This window comes from Triticum urartu, chromosome 4 (genome assembly GCF_003073215.2).
Source record: "Triticum urartu cultivar G1812 chromosome 4, Tu2.1, whole genome shotgun sequence".
In the NCBI taxonomy this organism is placed as follows: domain Eukaryota; kingdom Viridiplantae; phylum Streptophyta; class Magnoliopsida; order Poales; family Poaceae; genus Triticum; species Triticum urartu.
The window spans coordinates 598,568,436-598,588,158 of NC_053025.1; the positions used below are offsets into that span (position 1 = coordinate 598,568,436).

At 47.7% G+C, this 19,723-nt stretch overlaps 1 protein-coding gene across 1 annotated transcript; it reads left to right on the forward strand.

The window, feature by feature from the left end:
• Positions 1–9,560: 9,560 nt before the first annotated feature.
• LOC125553024 (B3 domain-containing protein Os06g0194400-like) lies at positions 9,561–14,312 on the forward strand. The gene is made up of 5 exons (XM_048716762.1): positions 9,561–9,787; positions 9,883–10,155; positions 10,250–10,465; positions 11,128–11,241; positions 14,002–14,312. Exons 1-4 carry the CDS (start codon positions 9,641–9,643, stop codon positions 11,197–11,199), a joined length of 708 nt encoding a protein of 235 aa, XP_048572719.1. The 5' UTR covers positions 9,561–9,640; the 3' UTR covers positions 11,200–11,241; positions 14,002–14,312.
• Positions 14,313–19,723: the final 5,411 nt, after the last annotated feature.

Below are 19,723 nucleotides of genomic sequence, written 5' to 3' on the forward strand. Positions count from 1 at the left end.
CGAGCCAGCCGAGTACATCATACCAGCCGAGTGCATCGTTCCAGACAAATGCATCGCCAGCTATAGTTGAGTGCATCAAGCCAATTATTGCCACCTGTACCAAAACAGAAGATGCAAGCTTCACCGAGCAAAGAAACGGTAAACACAACAAATTGGCCCTGCTCAATTTTTCTGGATGTGAGGGAGCTTACATGCTGCCCTATGAGTTCCGTGCCAAAGAAATTGATGAGCATCAAGAGAAAAGTTATATGGCCAAACAAAGTTTGGCTAGTGATGAAGATCAAGAACCAGAGCATGCAGTCGAGCAAAGTTCAACTGACAAAGAGCGTCCGAGTGAAATCCACTCGGGCAATCCGACTGAAATATACTCGAGCAATCCGAGTGAAATCTACTCAGGCAATCCGAGTGATGAGGTACAAGATCCAGAAGAAGAGGAAGAGGTGTTGGAGAATTTATTCAGAAGTGGAGCAAGATATTGTTCCAGTGGTGCAACCATCTTCTCCTTCCAAAGTCTTCACAAAGGTACACCTAGCAGACAGTTTATTCAATTTTCGATTCGGTCAAAATCATACTGTTGATGCACCCATTAGTAAGATTCTAATTAATTTTAAAAGACCAATCGAGATGATTAATCTGTTTGTTAGAAATGATCTTATCACTAATCATGCTAGGCAACATATGGTATCATTCATAGAGGCTAATAGTGACAGCTTATCACAACCAAAGTTGTTCCCGTCATGCCAACTAAAATTTATATTCATATGGACAACTTTGTTTGTTTCATGCTTGGCTAACATTTGGTCTCAGGTGAGACGTATATTCTGTGATTATTTTGGTTGCAGGAATATAAAGCCAGGTCCAAAGTCCTTCGAGATAGCCGATTCAAAAGCATAGGGAAAGGACGACAAAAATCAGTGCATAGCCGAGTCAGATGACACTAAGCTAGCACCACTCGGTTGTTTTGTTTCAAATCCAGTATTACAATATCGGTTAATGGACCAGGAGTGTACGTCCAGTGCAGGCATAGTTGATCACATCATTAGTACATCGCCGACTAATCTTATTATTATAATTGATCACAATGTCGAGCCGTCAAGACAAGGGCGAATGTTCGAGAAAAATGTGAAAGATTGCAACATGATCCATCAAGTCGAGCAATCGGACAAAATAAGACGATTGGAGTTTGTTGAGGCGCGATCATTTGGCCAGTCGGATCAGATTGGTATTGACGGCAATCAAATGTTGACTCGGCTATCTCCAGCCGATTCATCTAAAAGTGCACAGGTACACACCAATGATGACGGGGCCAGGTCTTCGAGCAAGGATATTGTTAAAAAATGCATCCAGAACAATCTTGAAGACGGAAATTCCATCAAAACTACAATGGCGACATCTAGCACTGGGGGGCAACGACAAAATTCAAAGACCGATGCACACACAACTAAGGAAAGCAAAGGCAATGGTAAGCACAGAGGTAAAAAGCCGAAAGTCACTTTCGCACAGTTATTAGAAAAATATCAGAAGATAAGTGAGGCAAAGAGTGCTTATCGGCCGAGTGAAACAAAAGCATCGAAGTCACCTCCAAGGCATAAATTTGAAGACCGGGATTACCGAAGGAAGAAGTTGAGCAAACAGACTCCATATCCTCATTTTGGGCCACGAATGCCGATGTCATGGATACCTCCCCCTGCCGGCTATTATTCATATCAATCATGGGGCAAGTATAAATCAAGGACACACCGTCTATCGTATTCTAAACCACCTCACCAAATCTATGAAGCTCTCAGTGGATCATCGTTTGTTCAAAAACCACATGTTAAAGATCGGCTCAACCAAAAAGAATCGGTATGGACCTCAGCAAAAAAGATGGACGTGGTCAAGCAAGTGTACCGAGTGAAAAAGGACGGCTGCAAATGTGCTATTTCAGATCCGACTCCAAATGACAAGAAGTCAGCCGAGTCTATGTTGGCTGCTAAGGACAAGAAAGTGAAGCAAGTAAATTTCAAGGATCCAATCGCCGAGTTTGGACAGGCCAAGCCGGAGATGCCCAAAGCCAGGAAGAACTTGCTAGTGCATAAACCAAAATCCCAGCCGGGACGCCCACTCGGCTTACCATATTTGCAACAAAAGAAGTTGAATCGGCTTAGGGCCAAAGAGCTGGAGAAGAGGAACATGGCCTGGGCTCCTAAGGGAAATCCTCAAGTCAAGAGCGGCATCACATCTCCTGTTGCGAAGCCAGCAGAAATAAGGGAGTACACACGTAAAGCCTATAGGCGAGGACGACAATTCTCATCTCACTATAGGAGCCTCCAGGAGGCGTGTCATCCACATTCTTCAATCGTACCATCAAAATCAACGCTATGGAATTTATCCTCAGCCGAAACATCTGACTTATTTCGGCTATTCACACTTTGGTGGATAGACTCCCGAGCTCCTTTGAGATGAGAACGCATGGCCGATATTTGCATATCGCCCTCAGAATTCATTGTGTTGACAAAGCCGGCATCTGGCTAATGGTGTTCACCATGGTTGATCTCCTACTCCTATAGCCGATGCTCAGTGTTTGCCAATACTGGCGAGGCCGACTTAATTATTGAGTTGACCAACAATCAAGGGTCTAGTGCATAAAAGAGCCCCGACTCCAAATGTTATTTATTTGCAGGATTCAAGTCAGGAGACAGACGTTGTTCGGCGGAGGCTTGATGGTGTACTTTGATAACGAGTTGAGTCGCCGAACAGTTGACAGTATTCCTTTGAGGTGCATGGTCATAATCGTTCGGCAACCGTCTTCGTTGAAGGGTTCTAATATTCCCAGGGAACGCCTGGACAAATGCAAGGTCCGGATTGACATAAGAAACTTACGTGGAAGCCTTTGTGACATCCAATTGTTGTTTTCAGACAACTATTATCCAAGAGGCTCTACCGAAGAAGCAACAAACATGAGCATATGGACGATTAAAATTATCATACTCAACATGCACAGCCGATGGAGTGTTGACATCGTGCTTAAACATTACCCTAAGCAAGGTATTTTCTGGCACGCAAGCTCTGCCAGAAAACAGGAGGGCATGTGTTGACACCTGATTTTGGCAAGATACAGATTGCAATGAAGATGGTCTCGAGTGAACGGGTTTTTTCAGCATGAAAAGATTCATGTCGTCGAGTGGAACAACTTTGATGTTTCGGTTATATTCATTCGACCTTATCTTACGGACCGAAACTATACTCCAAGTGGCATAATTCAATGTTTCGAGTGGTTTTTGGCCAATCACGTCTTTAAGATGACCTCGGATGAAGGAGCACTCTTAAGAAATTATCTTCGTCTCGTCGAGGCAATCGATTTTGATATATAAATCATCTCAATCCGAATTCATATGCAAAAGTTATAGTTAATACGGTCTGGACAAGCCAGAGACCAAAATATTACGCTTGACACCAGACACATGTTGATGAGTGTCTGATGCAATGCGTGAGCAATTAGGCCCTCAAGACGGCCTTGAATTGAAAAACCTTCAACACGGAAAAGTTTCTTCTCGTCGAGCCGATCGATTTTCATATATATTTGTCTCAATCCGAGGTCGTATGCAACCTGGAGAGGCAAATCAAGATCAGGCTGTGTTTTTAGTCGGGAAATCTGAGCGAAAAGTTTACCATCCAAGTGAAAACCTACCGATCGAGTAAAAGGTCGAGTGAAAACTTATCGATCGAATAAAAGATTGGCTTCCGAGTGAAAATATAGTAATCCGAGTGAAATTACCATCCGAGTGAAGTTATTCCGAGTGAAAAGATTACCGTCGGAATGAAAACTTGACGTTCAAGTAAGATATTGCCTTCCGAGTGAAATATAGTCATCCGAGTGAAAGATTGTCTTTCGACTGAAATTATAGTCATCCGAGTAAAAGATTGTCTTCCAAGTGAAAGACTCTAACATCCGAGTGAAAAGGTCCAGTCGGACGAAAGACTCTAATATCCGAGTGGATGAGCTCGGATCCGAGTGAAACTGAAGATGTTCCCGAAAGGTAATCCAGATGACCTCGGAGGAAAAGTGATCAACACAGAAGTTGTGCGCATCATCAAAACGGTGAACTTTGGTTTTGGAGTCATTATGATATGAGATAGTATACGACCTGTAAGTTCACTACGAGACTCGGACAATTCAGTCTGTTATATGACCAAGTCCGACTGAATATTAAAGATGGCTTCGTAGAATATTCAAGATTGTCTTATTTGGAAAAGTGTTCAACATAAGAATTGTTCGTCTCGTCGAGGCGCACAAGTTTCATATTTGGGCCGTCTTGATCGGAGGTCATATGCAAGCTCGGCGGCCCGCGCAAGGAGGAAGACAGAAGTTGGGCCAGATTCAGACTGAATCCGAGTTGGAATAGAACTAGGACTCTAGGACGTGAATTGATGTAATTTTTTGTAAGAAAAGCCTAGATGAATCCTTTGCTTGTACGGGAAGTCCAGCCGCCTCTTATCTTATATACCTAAGAGATTGATCCCCACTAACCTATTTATCTTAACATGCAAGCATGCCACATCACCATACAATTATAGATGGGATAAGGCCCACCATAACATACAACCATGCATGATAAAGACCCACCACCACATGCAACCATGCATGGGAGAATAATTATCATTCTATTGTTCAAATTAAATTCAATAAATATTTTATCACATATAATAAGTCATATGCATGTTTAATTTTGGTTCATGTGTTGTTAATCTAAAAATTTATATTTCACACAATCTAATCTTATTGAAATATATTGCAACCAATTCCCGCAGCAACGCGCGGGGCATCATCTAGTATATGTTGGGGGTTGATGGCCGATTGAACAACACCAATCGAACCAATCAATCTATTACACTTTTGTGTTCATCTATCTTTATTCCCTACCCTTGTATCTTTCTTTCTCGTTCTTCGTTCGTTCTTCGCGTTGGAGGGCAGTGATCCACGAGGCTCTAGGGGCGAGCGAATCGACCTAGGGCAGCCCATAGCCACCGCACTCCCTGACGGGGTCCCTCCCGGGCGTGTGGGGTTTCGGGTCTTCAAAAGCGCCCGTCGACTGTCTTGCGTATCGCGCTGTCGGTCGGGTCTCCTTCGACGTGAGCTGCGGTGCATCACCCCCGGCGTCGAGGGTACACGGTGACGTGTTCGTGTGTCAACACCCTCGTGCCCGGCCGCTCGTTTGCGATGAAGCTGACGGCGAGGAACAAGAGGAGGTGAATTGACCGTTGAATCGGAGCCGGGAGAAACACGCACCATACGGAAAGGTACGAGGCTGTGTTACCTGGGGCCTATTTGGTTGCCCGCATGCAGCCCAACCAGGGCCGCGCGGGATGTGCGCAGCCTGTTTGGTTGGCTGGGCTGCATGCGGTTTGAGGCCCGCACGACTCAAAGCAGCCCGCAGCCTGGCCCGGCGGGAACTGCCGAATCGGCAGTTTCTCGCGAGCCTGGCCGGGCGCAGCCGCGCGTGCGGGGCAGTTGCACGCCTCGGGCAGCGCGGGAGACGGAGGCGACGTCTCATTACTCGCCCCCACTCTCCTGTCACCGCCTAGGCGCACTGTTCCCACCGCTCCCTCTCTCTCCCTCACCGCCCCTCCCTCTCCTCTCCTCTGCTCCGATGGCTCCGCCACGCCCACCGCTGCGCCGCCCTCTGACCCCGGTCGACCAGCGCATCGCCAGCATCCAGGAGCGCTGGCTGGCCGGGCTCCAGAACTCGGGCCGCGACCTGGCCTCAGCGCTGCGGGCGCCGTCCCCCATCTGTTGCCGGCCTCCACGAGCGCCGGCCAATGCGGTGTCCGCCGCTCCTGCTCCGCCGCCGATTCCGGACCTCGTGGTCCTGGGCTCGGTGCCGGCGCCGTCGACGGAGCCGCCCCTTCTTGGGACATCATTGGGCTCGGGGGTTTTCTTGACCCCCGTCCAAGGGTTTTCTCTGGTCGGCGGGCCGTCCTTCTTGACCTCCGGCATGGCGTTCAGCACGGGGCCGATGTCGCAGGCCATCGCCGGGGCCGGCTCGTCTTCTGCTCCGCCACCTCTATCGTTCCCGCCGGGGTTTTCACCCCGGCCTCGGTTCGCCGCGGCTGCGCGTGCTCTGGTGAGTCAAATCACCTCAAATCTTGCTCCTAGATGTAGATTTGCGGTTAATTTCTTAGGCATGTGCTAGGATTGATAGGATTCTAGCAGATCCGATTGGATGCGATCCCAATCGAATCCAATCGGACTGATCTGTTCTTGTTATGTACAGTGTGTGTGCTAGTGCTTGTGTTCATGCTAGAATGCTAGTAGCTGTGTTACATGCTAGATTCATGTTCATGCTAGAATCCTAGAATCATGCTAGTTCGAGTCCTACTACATGCTAGTAGCTGTGTTCATGCTAGAATCATGTTCATGTTGAGTGATGAATGCTAGAATCATGTTGACTGATGGCATGTTCATGTTAGGATCATGTCCTTGTTTCATGTTGCATGTTGAAGCTAGGGTTTGTGCCATGAGTGGATGTTATACGTGCATGTAGTAGGACCATTTTAGGATGGTCCCAAATCTGCATGGCTGCATATGGGTGCTTTTGACACTTGTTGTTGCTATTTTTAGATGTTTCCTTGTTTAGGATAGTGCAGTGATCAGTGCCACTTGCAGCAAAGAAGATGCCACTGATCAGTGACTTGCCCAACAACAAGTGTCATTGATAAGTGGCATTTGCCCGGCACTTGCTATTGGGCAAAATGGCACTTATCAATGGCACTTGCTATTGGGCAAGTCACTGATCAATGTCATTGATCAGTGCCATTTGCACCACAGCGAGTAGATTAGTGCTCTTTCCCAACACCAAGTGTCACTGATCATTGCCATTTGTCCATGAGCACATGCCACTGATCAGTGGCACTTGCTGTTGGGAAAATGCCACTGATCAGTGGAATTTGCTTGCTTGCTTGCTTTGTTTGATACTAATACTTGTCATGTTGCCCGACAAGATACTGAAGACTGACTGAGATGTGGCGGGTGGAGGAGCTCAGGTCATGGCCAGAGCTGAGCGCGCCGAGGATTTCATCCCCACGAACAGGTGGCTCGGGACGGTGGACCTACCTGGCAGGATCACCTTCATGAGCGTGCCTCGTTCAAGGGGACGATCTCCGAGGCAGGGCCACAAGGAGGGAGCCAGGGAGCCGATGATATTCTACCAGAAGATCAAGGACAACAAGGACCTCGCCATGCTCGTCGTCCCTCCCAAGTTCGCGGAGGTGATGAACACCTGGCTGGTCATCAAGCGACTCCCGCGCGTGATCAGGCTCTCAGCCAACAAGCGGTGCGTGCTCTGGGTGTAGGTCCAGAACTTCAAGGGCCAGATGGTGCTTGGCCGGGGGTGGAACTACTTCTGCCGCCGCCACCGCATCGTCCCCAGCGACCTCGTCATTGTGCGCATCTCCGGACTCGGACTGAAGGTTTATATCTACAACCACGACTCATCGGTGATGTGCGGGTATCGTTGCAGCAGGCACAACTGCCTTGGTGGCATCGAGTAGGCTATGTAGTTAAGTTAAGTCAGGTGTTAGTGGAGAACTTTTAGGGTGTGTGGCGAGACTTGTGCTGGGAACATGTTCATATTTTGGCCAGGAGCAGCACCCTGGCACAGCAGGGAAGGAGGATGCCCCTGCTCTTAATCTAGACTTATGCTATCTGGTTAAGTAGTTTGCTGTGTTAAGTTTGCTGTCATTACATTGCTTGCTTTGTTTGATCTTGCTGTTGTGATGTTGTTGTTGTACTGATCATGTGTGGTGGTAAGGCCACCACATTTGAATGGGGTGAGCAGAACACAAATGATGTTTGCAACCAAACAGCTGAAGTTTGCATCTGCTCACACCCTAAGCACAAATGCGGGCAACCAAACAGCAGGGGGGTAAGTGCCTCTCGATGTGATGCAGGCAACCAAACAGGTTGCATCTGCTGCATATGAGGCTGTTTCTCAGCAATCAGGCTGGCTAGAGATGGACATGCAATGCAACTACTGTTGCAAACTGAAACCAAACACGCCCCTGGTAGCTCGGAGGGTCTGTTGGGAAGGCCCGTGTGGGCTCTAGCGGGTTCCAATTTGCCGGTGCGGCCTTTTACCGATGCAATCCATCCCTGCTTTGAGGCCCGTACGTCCCTCGGATTCTTTTTATGATAGAGTCTTTGTGAGCCACGATTTGATATTGACACATTCTTATTATCCATACGATCGCTGTAGAGAGCCTATAAAATAGGTGACTCGGGTGGAACCCTAGCATAGCCGCCATCCCTTCCCTCTTCGATCTTGCTCCCCCCGCCGCCGCCGAAGGACGCCTCCATTCAAAGGTCGCAAGGCTGCCGGCGATGGCGGGTCCTCATCCTTCTCGCGCGACTGATGGCGGCAGGAGCACCATCCTTTCTCGCGTTGCGGGGTCTCCGTCCAGAGATTCATGGCGGCCCTGGACGGCGTGGTTCATTCGGTGGAGATGAGCGCCTGGGCGGTGGCCCCGGATTTCTTTAGCGACCTCAACTATCGTTGTAGCCACGAGGGCGGCACGGCGATTGGTTCGGGGGCTCGGTGCAGCTCAGCTATTCATCTTCACATGGTGCGGGTGGTGGCTGCGGTGCCTGTTGAGAACCGGTGGGTGGCGCCGTCCTTGGGTTCTTTTTGCTCTAAGATGGTGTTCCGCCGATTGCCGACCCTCATGGATCTGACCATTGACGAGTTCCGGAATGCTCCGCCGGAGATCTTCATTGGGTGCTTGATGCCTGTAGATTGCTGGATTGGATGGGATTCAATCGTGTGCACCCCTATTTTAGCCCGAGTTGCTTCACGTGGGTGTGACGCGAAGGTTCGGTGCCTGTTGACATTATGGGACATGTCGGTATTTCGATTTCCATGGTGAAGACAGTGGCGGAGAACGTCATGGTGGTTGAGGCCTAAGGCCTTGTAATGGAGGATCGAGTCTCTGTGGTTATGAGTACTTTGCTTGGTGATTCGTGACTCGTAGCAGCAACATCGGCAGGTGGGGGTGGCAACACAAGTGGAGTATAGAGTCTTATCTTTCATGGTGAAACTCCATGTCTAGCCTTAATTGGTTGTGCCTGGCAGTGACCTTGTTGAAGGCATTGTTTTGAGAGCGTGGATCTTCTCCAGAGTGAAAACCTAAGATCTATGATTGGGCGATGACGATGCTTGTGCACTGCTTCCTTCTTGAAGACGTCGCTTTCGAAGAATTTGGACTTTGGGAGTTGTCTAGGTGGTGGTCCGTGCTGCAGCTACAAGGAATTGATTACTGCAGCGTGATCTTTATTTTTTTCTTATTATTATTTTTGGTTGTGTGCATCTGTAATGTGTTTACGACATTGCGTTGTTGCAGAGACCGAATGCAATTGGTATCTCTGCGATACTAAATATATTTCTCTTTGTCAAAACATAAAATATTTAAACAAGAGGAACGGATTTTCAATGGCAGAATCGTGGGCTCCTAGAATAATGGCTATGCATTCGGCGCGGTGGTTGAAGAAAGGCGGGCCTCTAGGGCCACGTTACTTTTCCCCACTCCCTGCCCAGCCCAGTTCACCAGGGCGGCTGGAAAACACACACCCAAGAAGAGGAAGAGGGAGCAGAATCAGGAAGGGGCAATGGCGGAATCCAACTCGTACGAGGAGCAGCGCCGGAGGCAGGTGGAGGAGAACCGCCGGAAGCTGGATGAGCTGCGCCTGCACCACCTCTCCGCCGCCGTCCGCGAGGCCGCCGCCAGGCCCAGGCCCAAGCCCAAGCCCAGGCCGGTCCGTCAGATCCTCTCCCTTCTTCTTCCTTGCCTCCGGTCGGTCTTCCGTCTCTCCCGTACTTATATGACTCGTCCGCCGCCTCGGTGTCGCAGAAGCGGAAGGCCCCGGGGCCCGGCGAGCTCCGGCGGTCCGGCCGCGTCGCCGGCCTCCCGGAGCAGCCCAACTACCTCAAGGGCGCGCAGCAGCGCGACTACGAGGAAGTGTACGCCGCATATGACGCTCGTATTTGGAAAGGACCGACCGACGAACAGAGGGCCGCCGCCGTCGCCAAGGCCGAGGAGCTCCGGCGCCGGATCCACCGCATTCGCCGGCCCGCCTTCGTCAAGACCATGACCCACGTCTGCGCCAGCAGGGCAAAACCGATGGTATTGTATTGGAGCAAGAAAACTGAGGCAATGTGGTTCTTGGATCGGATGATTGTTGATTTTTTTTTTGCGGGGGTTATATTCGTTGTGACAGATGATCCCGACGCACTTCATCGAGCACCTCCCGGCGCACGATGAGGCGGTCGTCTTGGTGAATGAGGCGGATGTCGAGTTCAAAATGCTGTGCAGTGCCAGCAAACAGGGCAGGCACCGCTACCTCAGCAAGGGGTGGAGAGAGTTTGCCGTCCACCATGACCTTGAAAATGGCGATTGCTTGGTTTTCCATCTGATAGAGAGCGCAATGTTCAAGGTGAGATTCAGCATCCTCTCCATTCCATGGGTAAAAAACACTATACTTTTACTTTTAGGAACTCCACATTCAGTGCGAATGCATATATAGAACTTGTTTTCATGTGGAATTCCTTGTGTTCCAAATCTCGCCTTGCGATTCTTAAACATTCTTGAAAGTTGCTTGGTGGCCTCGTACTCGTTCATGCGTTCGTCTGTCCAAACAATGGTCTTTAAGTTTATATACATGAGAAAAACCTGTTATGTCTACATAATACCTAGTTACCTACTAGAGTCATTGCTTAGTACTATCAAACTTCAATGTTTTTCGCATGTCTTAGGTTTAAATTATAAAGTGGGTTATATGCTATATCTAAAATTCAGACTGGTGAGCTGTGTCTACTTATTCATAGATGTGAAACTAGGCTTGTTTGGACTGTCAATTAATTCTGCACACAGTTTGCAGGAGAAGATGTTATGCTCAGCATCCCTACTGTATATACCTTCATTCCAACTAGATCTAGAAGGGCCTCTAGGAATTATTTCATTCATAGGCCTTTGATTGTCCAGTTATATCTTTTTAGATAATGGAAGGGATTCTTTTAAGGCCCAATCATGAGTGGACGTTGTATCTCACTGCTAAGTGCATGTTGTACAACCTCATTGGTTATGTAAATGATGCAGGTCTACATTTTCAGAGCAAACCCAGACTATGAAAGCGACCAAACTTCCGATGACTCTGAGGATGAACAGTAATGAAGATGTGTGCTTCCCACACAATGTTCAATCGGAGCGCAGGTACATTGTTTTTACCATTGTTTGCTTAGGTTGAATTCCATACCATCATTTGCCTAGGTCGAATGCTTGAATTCAATTGCGGATGCGCCGATTTCATAATTGGCTAAGCTCAGTTTGCGGATAAAAAAAATACAAACCCGCTTGCTTATATACGAGTTCTGAAGAAACAAAACTGCATTTCCAGCACTGTAGTTTTCCAGCCTGTATTTAGATCTTTTCATGGAACGCACAAGCCGTTTCTCCCATTTCCCTATTCGTTTGAGATTTCGAGCATCGCAACCTTATTTTGTTACTTCTGCTAGCTATTTTTTTCTAGAATACACACAAGCATACGTATCGTATATTTATAGAAGACTAGCAAAAAGGCCCGTGCGTTGCAACGGGAGAAGAAAAATCCTCTCATATCTCTATCTGGGTCAGTTGGACAAACTATGCGTGGCCGGTTGGCAGGTTATCGACAATTTTATTTTGTGCTAGCTCTCCGGACCTAGGCCACAGTGCGCTGCGAGGTGGGCTTCCTTCAGTGGGCCAAAACGGGTGGCAAGTAACAAAACCAGATAGCGTACGTTAAATTAATTGAAACGGGACCAAGTGAAGTGGGACGAAACCAAGAATATCATCTCCCTTTAATAGTAGGTATAGAAAAGAGTGAGAAACCCATCCACATGTCTACAAGATGGCTACTAGCCAGAGTTGCACGCAACTACTCACTCAAGTTCCACCTATGCAACCTATGAAAGAAAGAAGAAATGTCCGACTGAAATATCCACGCTAACTGCCAAGTCCTACCCTCTTCGTGTATCGTTGCAGAACGGCCACAGTTGAAGTAGTAGCCCCATCGATCACAATAGTATTGCGGTGTTTCCATATCTGCAAACAGACGAGCAAGATAATTGTGTGGAAATCTTTACGTAAAGTTGCCCGTGGTTGCGTCGAAGCACTCCAAGATAGCAAGTTGTCTGTCCCACTCGGCGTCGAGTCCTCACGCCCCCAAGCAAGAAGCACCTGATGCGAGACTGATCGCGCGAAAACACAGGATGCCAATAGGTGGCTGATCGTCTCTGGCAACTGGCAACAAAGTGGGCAGGCCTCCTGATGCGGAAGACCATGGCGCGAGAGGCGATCCGAGGTCCAACATCTGCTCTTATAGGCAAGCCAGGCAAACAGCGTGCATCTCAACTACGCTCTGGAGTCCCACACTACAGTGGCAGCCAGGTCTTTTTCACGTCCAAAGTATCGGCTCGCGTAGGCAGAACTCACCGTGTACTGCCCCGAGGTCTCACATGCCCACCTGACCTTGTCCACCACGCCCAGATTTAGCTCCACCTCCATAACCAACTCCCATAGGTTTAGGTACTCATAGATCTCGGCCGCGGTCATATCCGGCCCGACATCCAAAGGCCAAGCCCCAGCCAGAGCGTCCCCAACTGTCCTGCTTTTCCGGATCCTGGGAGGGACACAATTGTAGAGCCGAGGAGCGATCTCCTGAATGCGTCTTCCCTGTAGCCAACGATCTTCCCAGAAGAACGAGCCTGCACCGTTGCCCACATCGACGAATACGGCCGCGCGGTAAACAGCAAGCAATTCAGCTGAGACATTGATCTCGAACTCAGCCCACGGTCTCTCCTGGCCTACCATCTGCAGCCACAGCCATCGAGCCCCCAAGGTGACATTCATCCACTTAAGATCAGGCAGGCCTAGTCCTCCAGTCCACTTCGGCGTGCAGACGGGCGCCAAGTCACGGCACACTTCGCTCCGTGGGTGTCCAAGCTCCCTGCCCAAAAGAAGCCCCGACATATCTTGTTCATGCCCGCCAAGACCTCGGGTGGCACATCCAGTGCCATCATCATGTGAATCGGCACTGCACAAAGAACGGATTGCACAAGCATGAGTCTTCCAGATTTGTCCATGTATGCCGCCCTCCACCGCTCCACGTTGGCAAGCTTGTGGCCATCCCATCTACCACTTCCTGGAATTGCATCGCCGTTGATTTTCTGATTGTTAGTGGCAGACCGAAATACCGGCAGGGGAACGATCCCAATGGGCAACTGAGCCCTAACTTTAGTTGATCAGCCTGCTCCACAGAGCACCGAATAGGTATGACAGTGGATTTTGCAGGGTTTATCTTGAGACCCGAGGCCTCACCGAAGTCCTGTAGGATGGCCGAACAGAGCGCCACGTCCACTGTGTTTGGCTTGACGTTGTCGGCGAAGAAAGGCAGGCGGTGCTTTAGGCCCCTTCTGGCCAGCGGAGTGAACATCCCATACGAATCAGCGTACTTGCACATATGGTGCAGGCCCTCCATAACCAGTATAAACATCAATGGCAATAAAGGATCGTCCTGACGCAGCCCTCGCTCCGCCGCGATGCTCGCTCCCGGCATGCCATTCATCAAAACTCTCGTTGAGGTGGTCGATAGCATGCCACATATCCAGGAGACCCAGATATTTCCAAACCGCATCTTTCTTAGCACTTGGGGGCCTGCAGTTTATTCATGAAGTCTGGGACTTCTCTGTTGCCAAATGCCGAAACTGATCGATCGATATCGAAGATGTACTCGTAGAAACTGTCAGGATAGTTTTCTTTGTTGTCTTAAATCCTATGCTCTTTGCAAAGCTTCTGCTTGTCTTGCCTCAGTCTGTCAGTCAGCCTCCTTAGGCTCGATCAGCAGTTTAGTATGCTAAATAAAATGCTCTTGTATACAGTTCTGATCTATCTGTATAAATGCTGACATGTCAAATATGTTTGTTACTTTTGCAGTTTGTTAGAGAAGCAATTTCTTCGATGATGCTGGAGACTCGGCTAATGCGGTCTTGTGCTGGTTGCATGAATGTAGAGTCGTCGCACTCTCAGTCTCGGTGTAGCGGGATTTTTAACCTAGACCTAAACTAGATGGGAGTAGGAGGTAACAGCGCGTGGTGCAGACCTTGTATGGGTTGAACTACTGAATGATTGTAGACTGATGATGGTCTCGAGTGCATTTTTTCGTGGCTGTTCCTGTTTGTTTCCGGCTACTAAAATGATTGGGTTCGATGGTTACAAGATGGTGATCCAAACACAAAGTTGTTTCATTTGGTGCCTAAAAATGGGCGCAGGGCTAAGAATTTTATCCCGGCCCGGCGATTAGACTGACTGAACGATGATGAGTGGATTGTGGATCAACCTACCAAACAGAAGATCTTCCATGACACATACTCCCTTCGTTCCTAAATGTAAGTCTTTCTACAGATTTCAATAAGTACTACATACGGATGTATATATATATATATATACTGATGTAGACCTAACCTCATGACGAGATCCGATTTGTTATTGCGGTCTGCAGCAACCTCTCACCCGCTTGCGATGTACGCGAAATAGAGGGATTGAATCTTACGGTCCAGCACAAGAAAACCAATCTCGACGACGATACTCACACGCAAACAATTTTCTCGCCGAAATCGCAACAAAGAGGTTTTTTAAAGCTTCCTCCAAAATTTAGGAATTTTTAGACAGCTTCCCCCAAAACTTGATATGGGTGTCTACCCTAAAAATACATCATGTTTATTCTCCAAAATATAACCTCCTTTACATAACGCTCAGACATGATTTTATATAGCAGCAACAGACCCTCCTAGCTTGACCCACAAGGTTACGACACTACTCCCTCCTTCCATCTATATAGGACCTAATGCGTTTTTTGAGGCTAACTTTGACCAAATATTAGAGCAATAATATATGACATGCAACTTACACAAAGCACACTGTTAAATTCATGTGTGAAAGGAGCTTTCAATGATATAATTTTCACATTATGCATATCATGTACTATTAATCTTGTCAATAGTCAAAGGCGGTCCTAAAAAACGCATTAGTTATGGAAGGAGGGAGTAATTCCTAATCCTATCTCTAGTCCCACACGGTTACATGCTTTATTTTTAGCATGCAATCTTTTACAACGTGTAATTAATTCTAAGCAAAACTGGACTATATTTTGGTGCGCCATTATTTCCTTGATTTGTTCTGGTGGACCCCATCCAACTTCCCTTAAACATTGACCGCTCCACACGTTGCACGTCTTTGAGGTTGCCTGGTATTTCTTGCGTGGTAGGAATAAAAGCATGAATCTTCCCTTACTCCTTTCTTTAACTCCTTCCATATCTCCAAGTAAATAGTCATAACTCAAAGTTGCATGGACTGAATAGATTTTTCCTTGTCTAGAAAGAAAACAGAATAGCATCCTAAGTTGGTTTCCACGTCATGTTTTTTTTTACCTTTATTTCTTGCATCATCTGGCCGCGAGCCTCTACATCTTTGACTTGTGGCAAAGGCATATGATCATTGAAAACATTAGCAGTACTCATGGCCATATCATCTTTAGAGTGTAGATTTACTCATTTTGTTCCGTATATAGTTCATATTGAAATCTCTAAAAAACTTATATTTACGAACGGAGGGAGTATATGGAGCTTGGGCTGGATTTTATCCTGGCTCTCCGTAGGTCCTGGGAGGATACCCAAGAACCCAAGCTGCGGCTGGCTCTCTGCATGAATCCATTGCCGGAAGCTCGTGGCAAATGAAGTTCCAGGGGCGTGCCAATCAGAGGGCCAGGAGTGTCCGCACCTTCGGCGACTTGAGGCATGTGTGTTGGCTCCAAATCGGGAGTCGAGGAGTGACGGCTCGAGGCGGGTGTGTGTTTCGCTCCAAATTCGGAGTCGAGGAGCGGCGGCTCGAGGCGTGTGTGTTGGCTCCAAATCGGGAGTCGAGGAGTGACGGCTCGAGGCATGTGTGTGTTTCGCTCCAAATTCGGAGTCGAGGAGCGGCGGCTCAAGGCGTGTGTGTTGGCTCCAAATCCGGAGTCAAGAGGGGCGGCTTGAGGAAGATGTCTAGTACTACGGATCCGGCGAGCGGTGGCTGAAGGTACAGGCATGCCTCTGAGAACCCCCTCGAGGCATGTGTGTTCGCTCTAAATCTAGAGTCAAGGAGCAGCGGCTTGAGGAAGATGTCTATACTCTATCAGGCGAGAGGCTGTTGGAGGTACATGCGTGCCTCTGGGAATGCCCCCGTGGCGTCCGAGCAACTCGGACGTTAGGTCTTTGTCCCCGCAACTCGGGCTCCGAGTCCCAGGTCAATGCCGCCAATGCGGCCGGCCATGGATGCTCCAGATGCCCCAACTGCGGCGGCAAAGCCGAGATCGTGCCTGCCGTGAGAGGGTGAATGCGCATGGAGCCGCCAAGGAAGAGTCGCACCACGCCACGTTGGAGAAGCATGTGAAGGACAAGGCCGCGGATGATGCTCGTGTCCAGATCCTAGCTAAGCGGCAAGCCTAGGCGGTGCGTGCCCTCGTGGACCGATGGCGATTGTGTTATATAGTTTCTCTTAGATCAGGTATAAGCGATGTGACAGTAACATATAGCCAGGAATTGAATGAGAGTGGCGTTGTAGAGGACGGGCGCGTACGCTCCTGGTATGTGGACGAATGGAAGGAGCGACTCAGTTTTTGTCCGGTGGTACTAATGAGGTGTGCATATTAACTGCCTTGGCTGTACTGTTGGCGTATACGTCTCGGAGATGCTCCTGTGTCCTTAACGCCGTAGTCCAGCAACCTGTGCTGAAGGTACATAAAAGTTAACAATGGTGCATAACGTATACATATAAAAGTTCCGTCTAATATAACAACGTGCACCGGACGGAAAAAGTAATAAATAACAACACGGGCCCACGGCCAGCTTCATAACCCCCCTTCCTCCTCCTCCCGCACGCCCTTTCGGTCAAGTTGTCAGCAGCGGCACCGACCAAATCAACAGATGATGGCGACTGCAGAGGTCAACGGCGTCGGGCTGGAGTTCCTTTCAGATCCGGTGGACAGGTATGCTTCCCACTCCTTATTTTCCAAATTTCGTAATGATACACGTGCTGCGAGGCAAGCTTACGGATCCACGTTTTCGTTTCGCAGGTTCCCCCTGCCGGATCTTGGATCCGACCATCTGATGACGACCGGTGAGCCTACTTCTGCACAGACTGAGTCAACCACTGAATCGAGCATGGGGGATGTTGGCGACCCATCTATCAGAATGGAGTTGGCTTTGAAGCCCGCTGGAGAAGCACTGAGCTTGACACCAGTCGATCCGCAGCCATCTACAGGAAAAGAAGATGCTGAGGTCCCCGGATGGACAAGAAGGTATGCTCGTTCGGGCCTGTACATGCTTACCTCCTACAAGAAAGTAGATGTCGAGAATTGGCAATTAACCTGAATGGTGTGCTCTTGACAAAACTGAATTCTTCCAATGAAAAGCATAGTTACATTTTGACTGAATAAATATTACAGAAAGATGCATATGAGCGCATTTCGTAACTGTAAAAGTAAAAATTGCACTTCCATGATTGTCCTCTTTTAAGAATGTATAACTCTGAAAAGAGTGGTGGTGCTGCTGCACCTTTGCGTGTCAAACAGTATTCCATTGACTTTGAGATGCAAAAATGTGTATTTCTGCTGTAGATACTTGCTTGCTGCTTATACAAATTTACTTCCGGTATAAAATGTAGCACCATTTGCAATTGTTTTCGCTCGTTCGCACCTCCAAATCTAGCATTTCAACAAAAAAAAACATCGCAGTAGACATGCATATGCATGCAGATCATTCGTAATTAATGAATTCTGTATATAAAATTAAGAACATCCATTAACAAATAGAAGTAATACTTTCTTCACCGTGCAGGGTCAGGATTGGGCAAGCCCCCGAGCGTGTTCCTTGTGCTGGGAGAGTGTGTGCCCTCGAAAAAACACTAAGAGGATATGCAGAAAACAAAGGTGATACAGTTGTGGTTCCAGTGGTTGGATATAATTTCGATTCGTTGGGAGAAGCATACGACTTCTACAATCTATACTCTTGGGAAATCGGTTTCGGTATAAGATACGGCAAAAGCCGGCTAAATGTTGAGAGAACCAAGTGTATGCAGGAAATACTTTGTGGATGTTCAGTAAGTACAAAATGAATTCAGCTACAGATTGTTGCCACGATTTTCTGGATATCCACTAACACAGTGTATGATACTTTTTTGGATTTTCAGGGCAAACCAAAGAGAGGGAATACACGGACCTGCCGCTGTGAGTGCCCTGCAATGATTCGTTTGCTTCGATTCAATGACAATGGCTGGTATATAAGTGAGCACCAGCCATCGCACAACCACGCTTTGACAGATAAGTGTGGCGAAAAGGTATACCGGCCTTCACATAAGCATATTGATCTATATACAAGAGACCTTGTGAAGCAGCTTAGAGAAAACAATATTAGCATTGGGAAAGTTCATAACATACTTGGTAGTTTCTTTGGATCAATGAATAATCTGCCTTTCACAAAAAGGGCTTTGAGGGGACTCTGTGGTGAAATCAGCCGAGACCAAGCAGACGATGATGTCCGAAAAACTATGGATGTCTTTGCAGAATTGGGTTCAAAAGATGTTGGCTTGTATTACAGAGTTCAACCTGACAGTGATAGCCGGATAAGGAATTTACTTTGGTCAACAGGTGCAAGCAGGATGCAGTACCACTATTTTGGAGATGCAATAACATTTGACACAACATATAGAACAAATATGTATGATATGCCGTTCGGACTTTTTGTTGGAGTAAACAACCACTTCCAAAGCATTATCTTTGGTGGTGTTCTTGTCAGGGATGAGACATCAGAAACTTTCGAGTGGGTGTTCAATGAATTCATCCGCATGATAGGCGGCAAGCATCCCCAGACCATACTTACAGGTAAATGCACCAAAAACTATCAAAATTTAATCCCTCTTATAGTACTCCATAAGCACATACAAATGCTGGCATGGTAGATATACTTAAGAGGTACAACAGCCAGAAAACGGTACTTACTGATTGGTAATCATGTCATTACTGCTGGAAGACCAAATCATACAATAAGTAACATCTACCTCTTTGTCTGAATAGATCAATGCAGGGCTATGGAGCTGGCAATAGAGAAAACAATGCCCGAAACCACACACCGGTGGTGCAAGTGGCACATACTTAAGAAGGCAAAAGAGAAACTTGGTACATATTACACAAAGCGAAGCAACTTCAGAGCAGAATTCCATAAAATTGTCAACCACATGTTGACAGAAGATGAATTTGAAAATGCATGGGGAGAGCTGCTTGATAAATACAGTTTACAAAAAAACCAGTACATGGCAAGCATATATGAAGTACGTGAGAAGTGGGCAAAACCATACTTCAGGGGCAAATTTTGTGCAAAGATGACAAGCACACAGCGAAGTGAAAGCGCAAACCACATGCTCAAGGGATACGTGCCAGCAAGCTGCCCCATGCACTTATTCGTTCGGCAATACATGAGACTTCTTTTCGACCGAGAAGCAAATGAAAATTATGAAGACGAACAAAAATAGTGAGTTACAGCATCACCGCCTTTAATTTTCTTTTTTTATTCCAACATGAGAAATTATGATACATAGTAACAACAAAAATTTGTATGTACAGACA

Coding starts and splice junctions, on each gene's coding strand:
- LOC125553024 (XM_048716762.1), top strand. CDS start 9,641: ATGGCGGAATCCAACTCGTACGAGGAGCAGCGCCGGAGGCAGGTGGAG. Junction 10,156..10,249: donor CCAGCAGGGCAAAACCGATG/GTATTGTATTGG, acceptor TCGTTGTGACAG/ATGATCCCGACGCACTTCAT. Junction 10,466..11,127: donor TAGAGAGCGCAATGTTCAAG/GTGAGATTCAGC, acceptor TAAATGATGCAG/GTCTACATTTTCAGAGCAAA.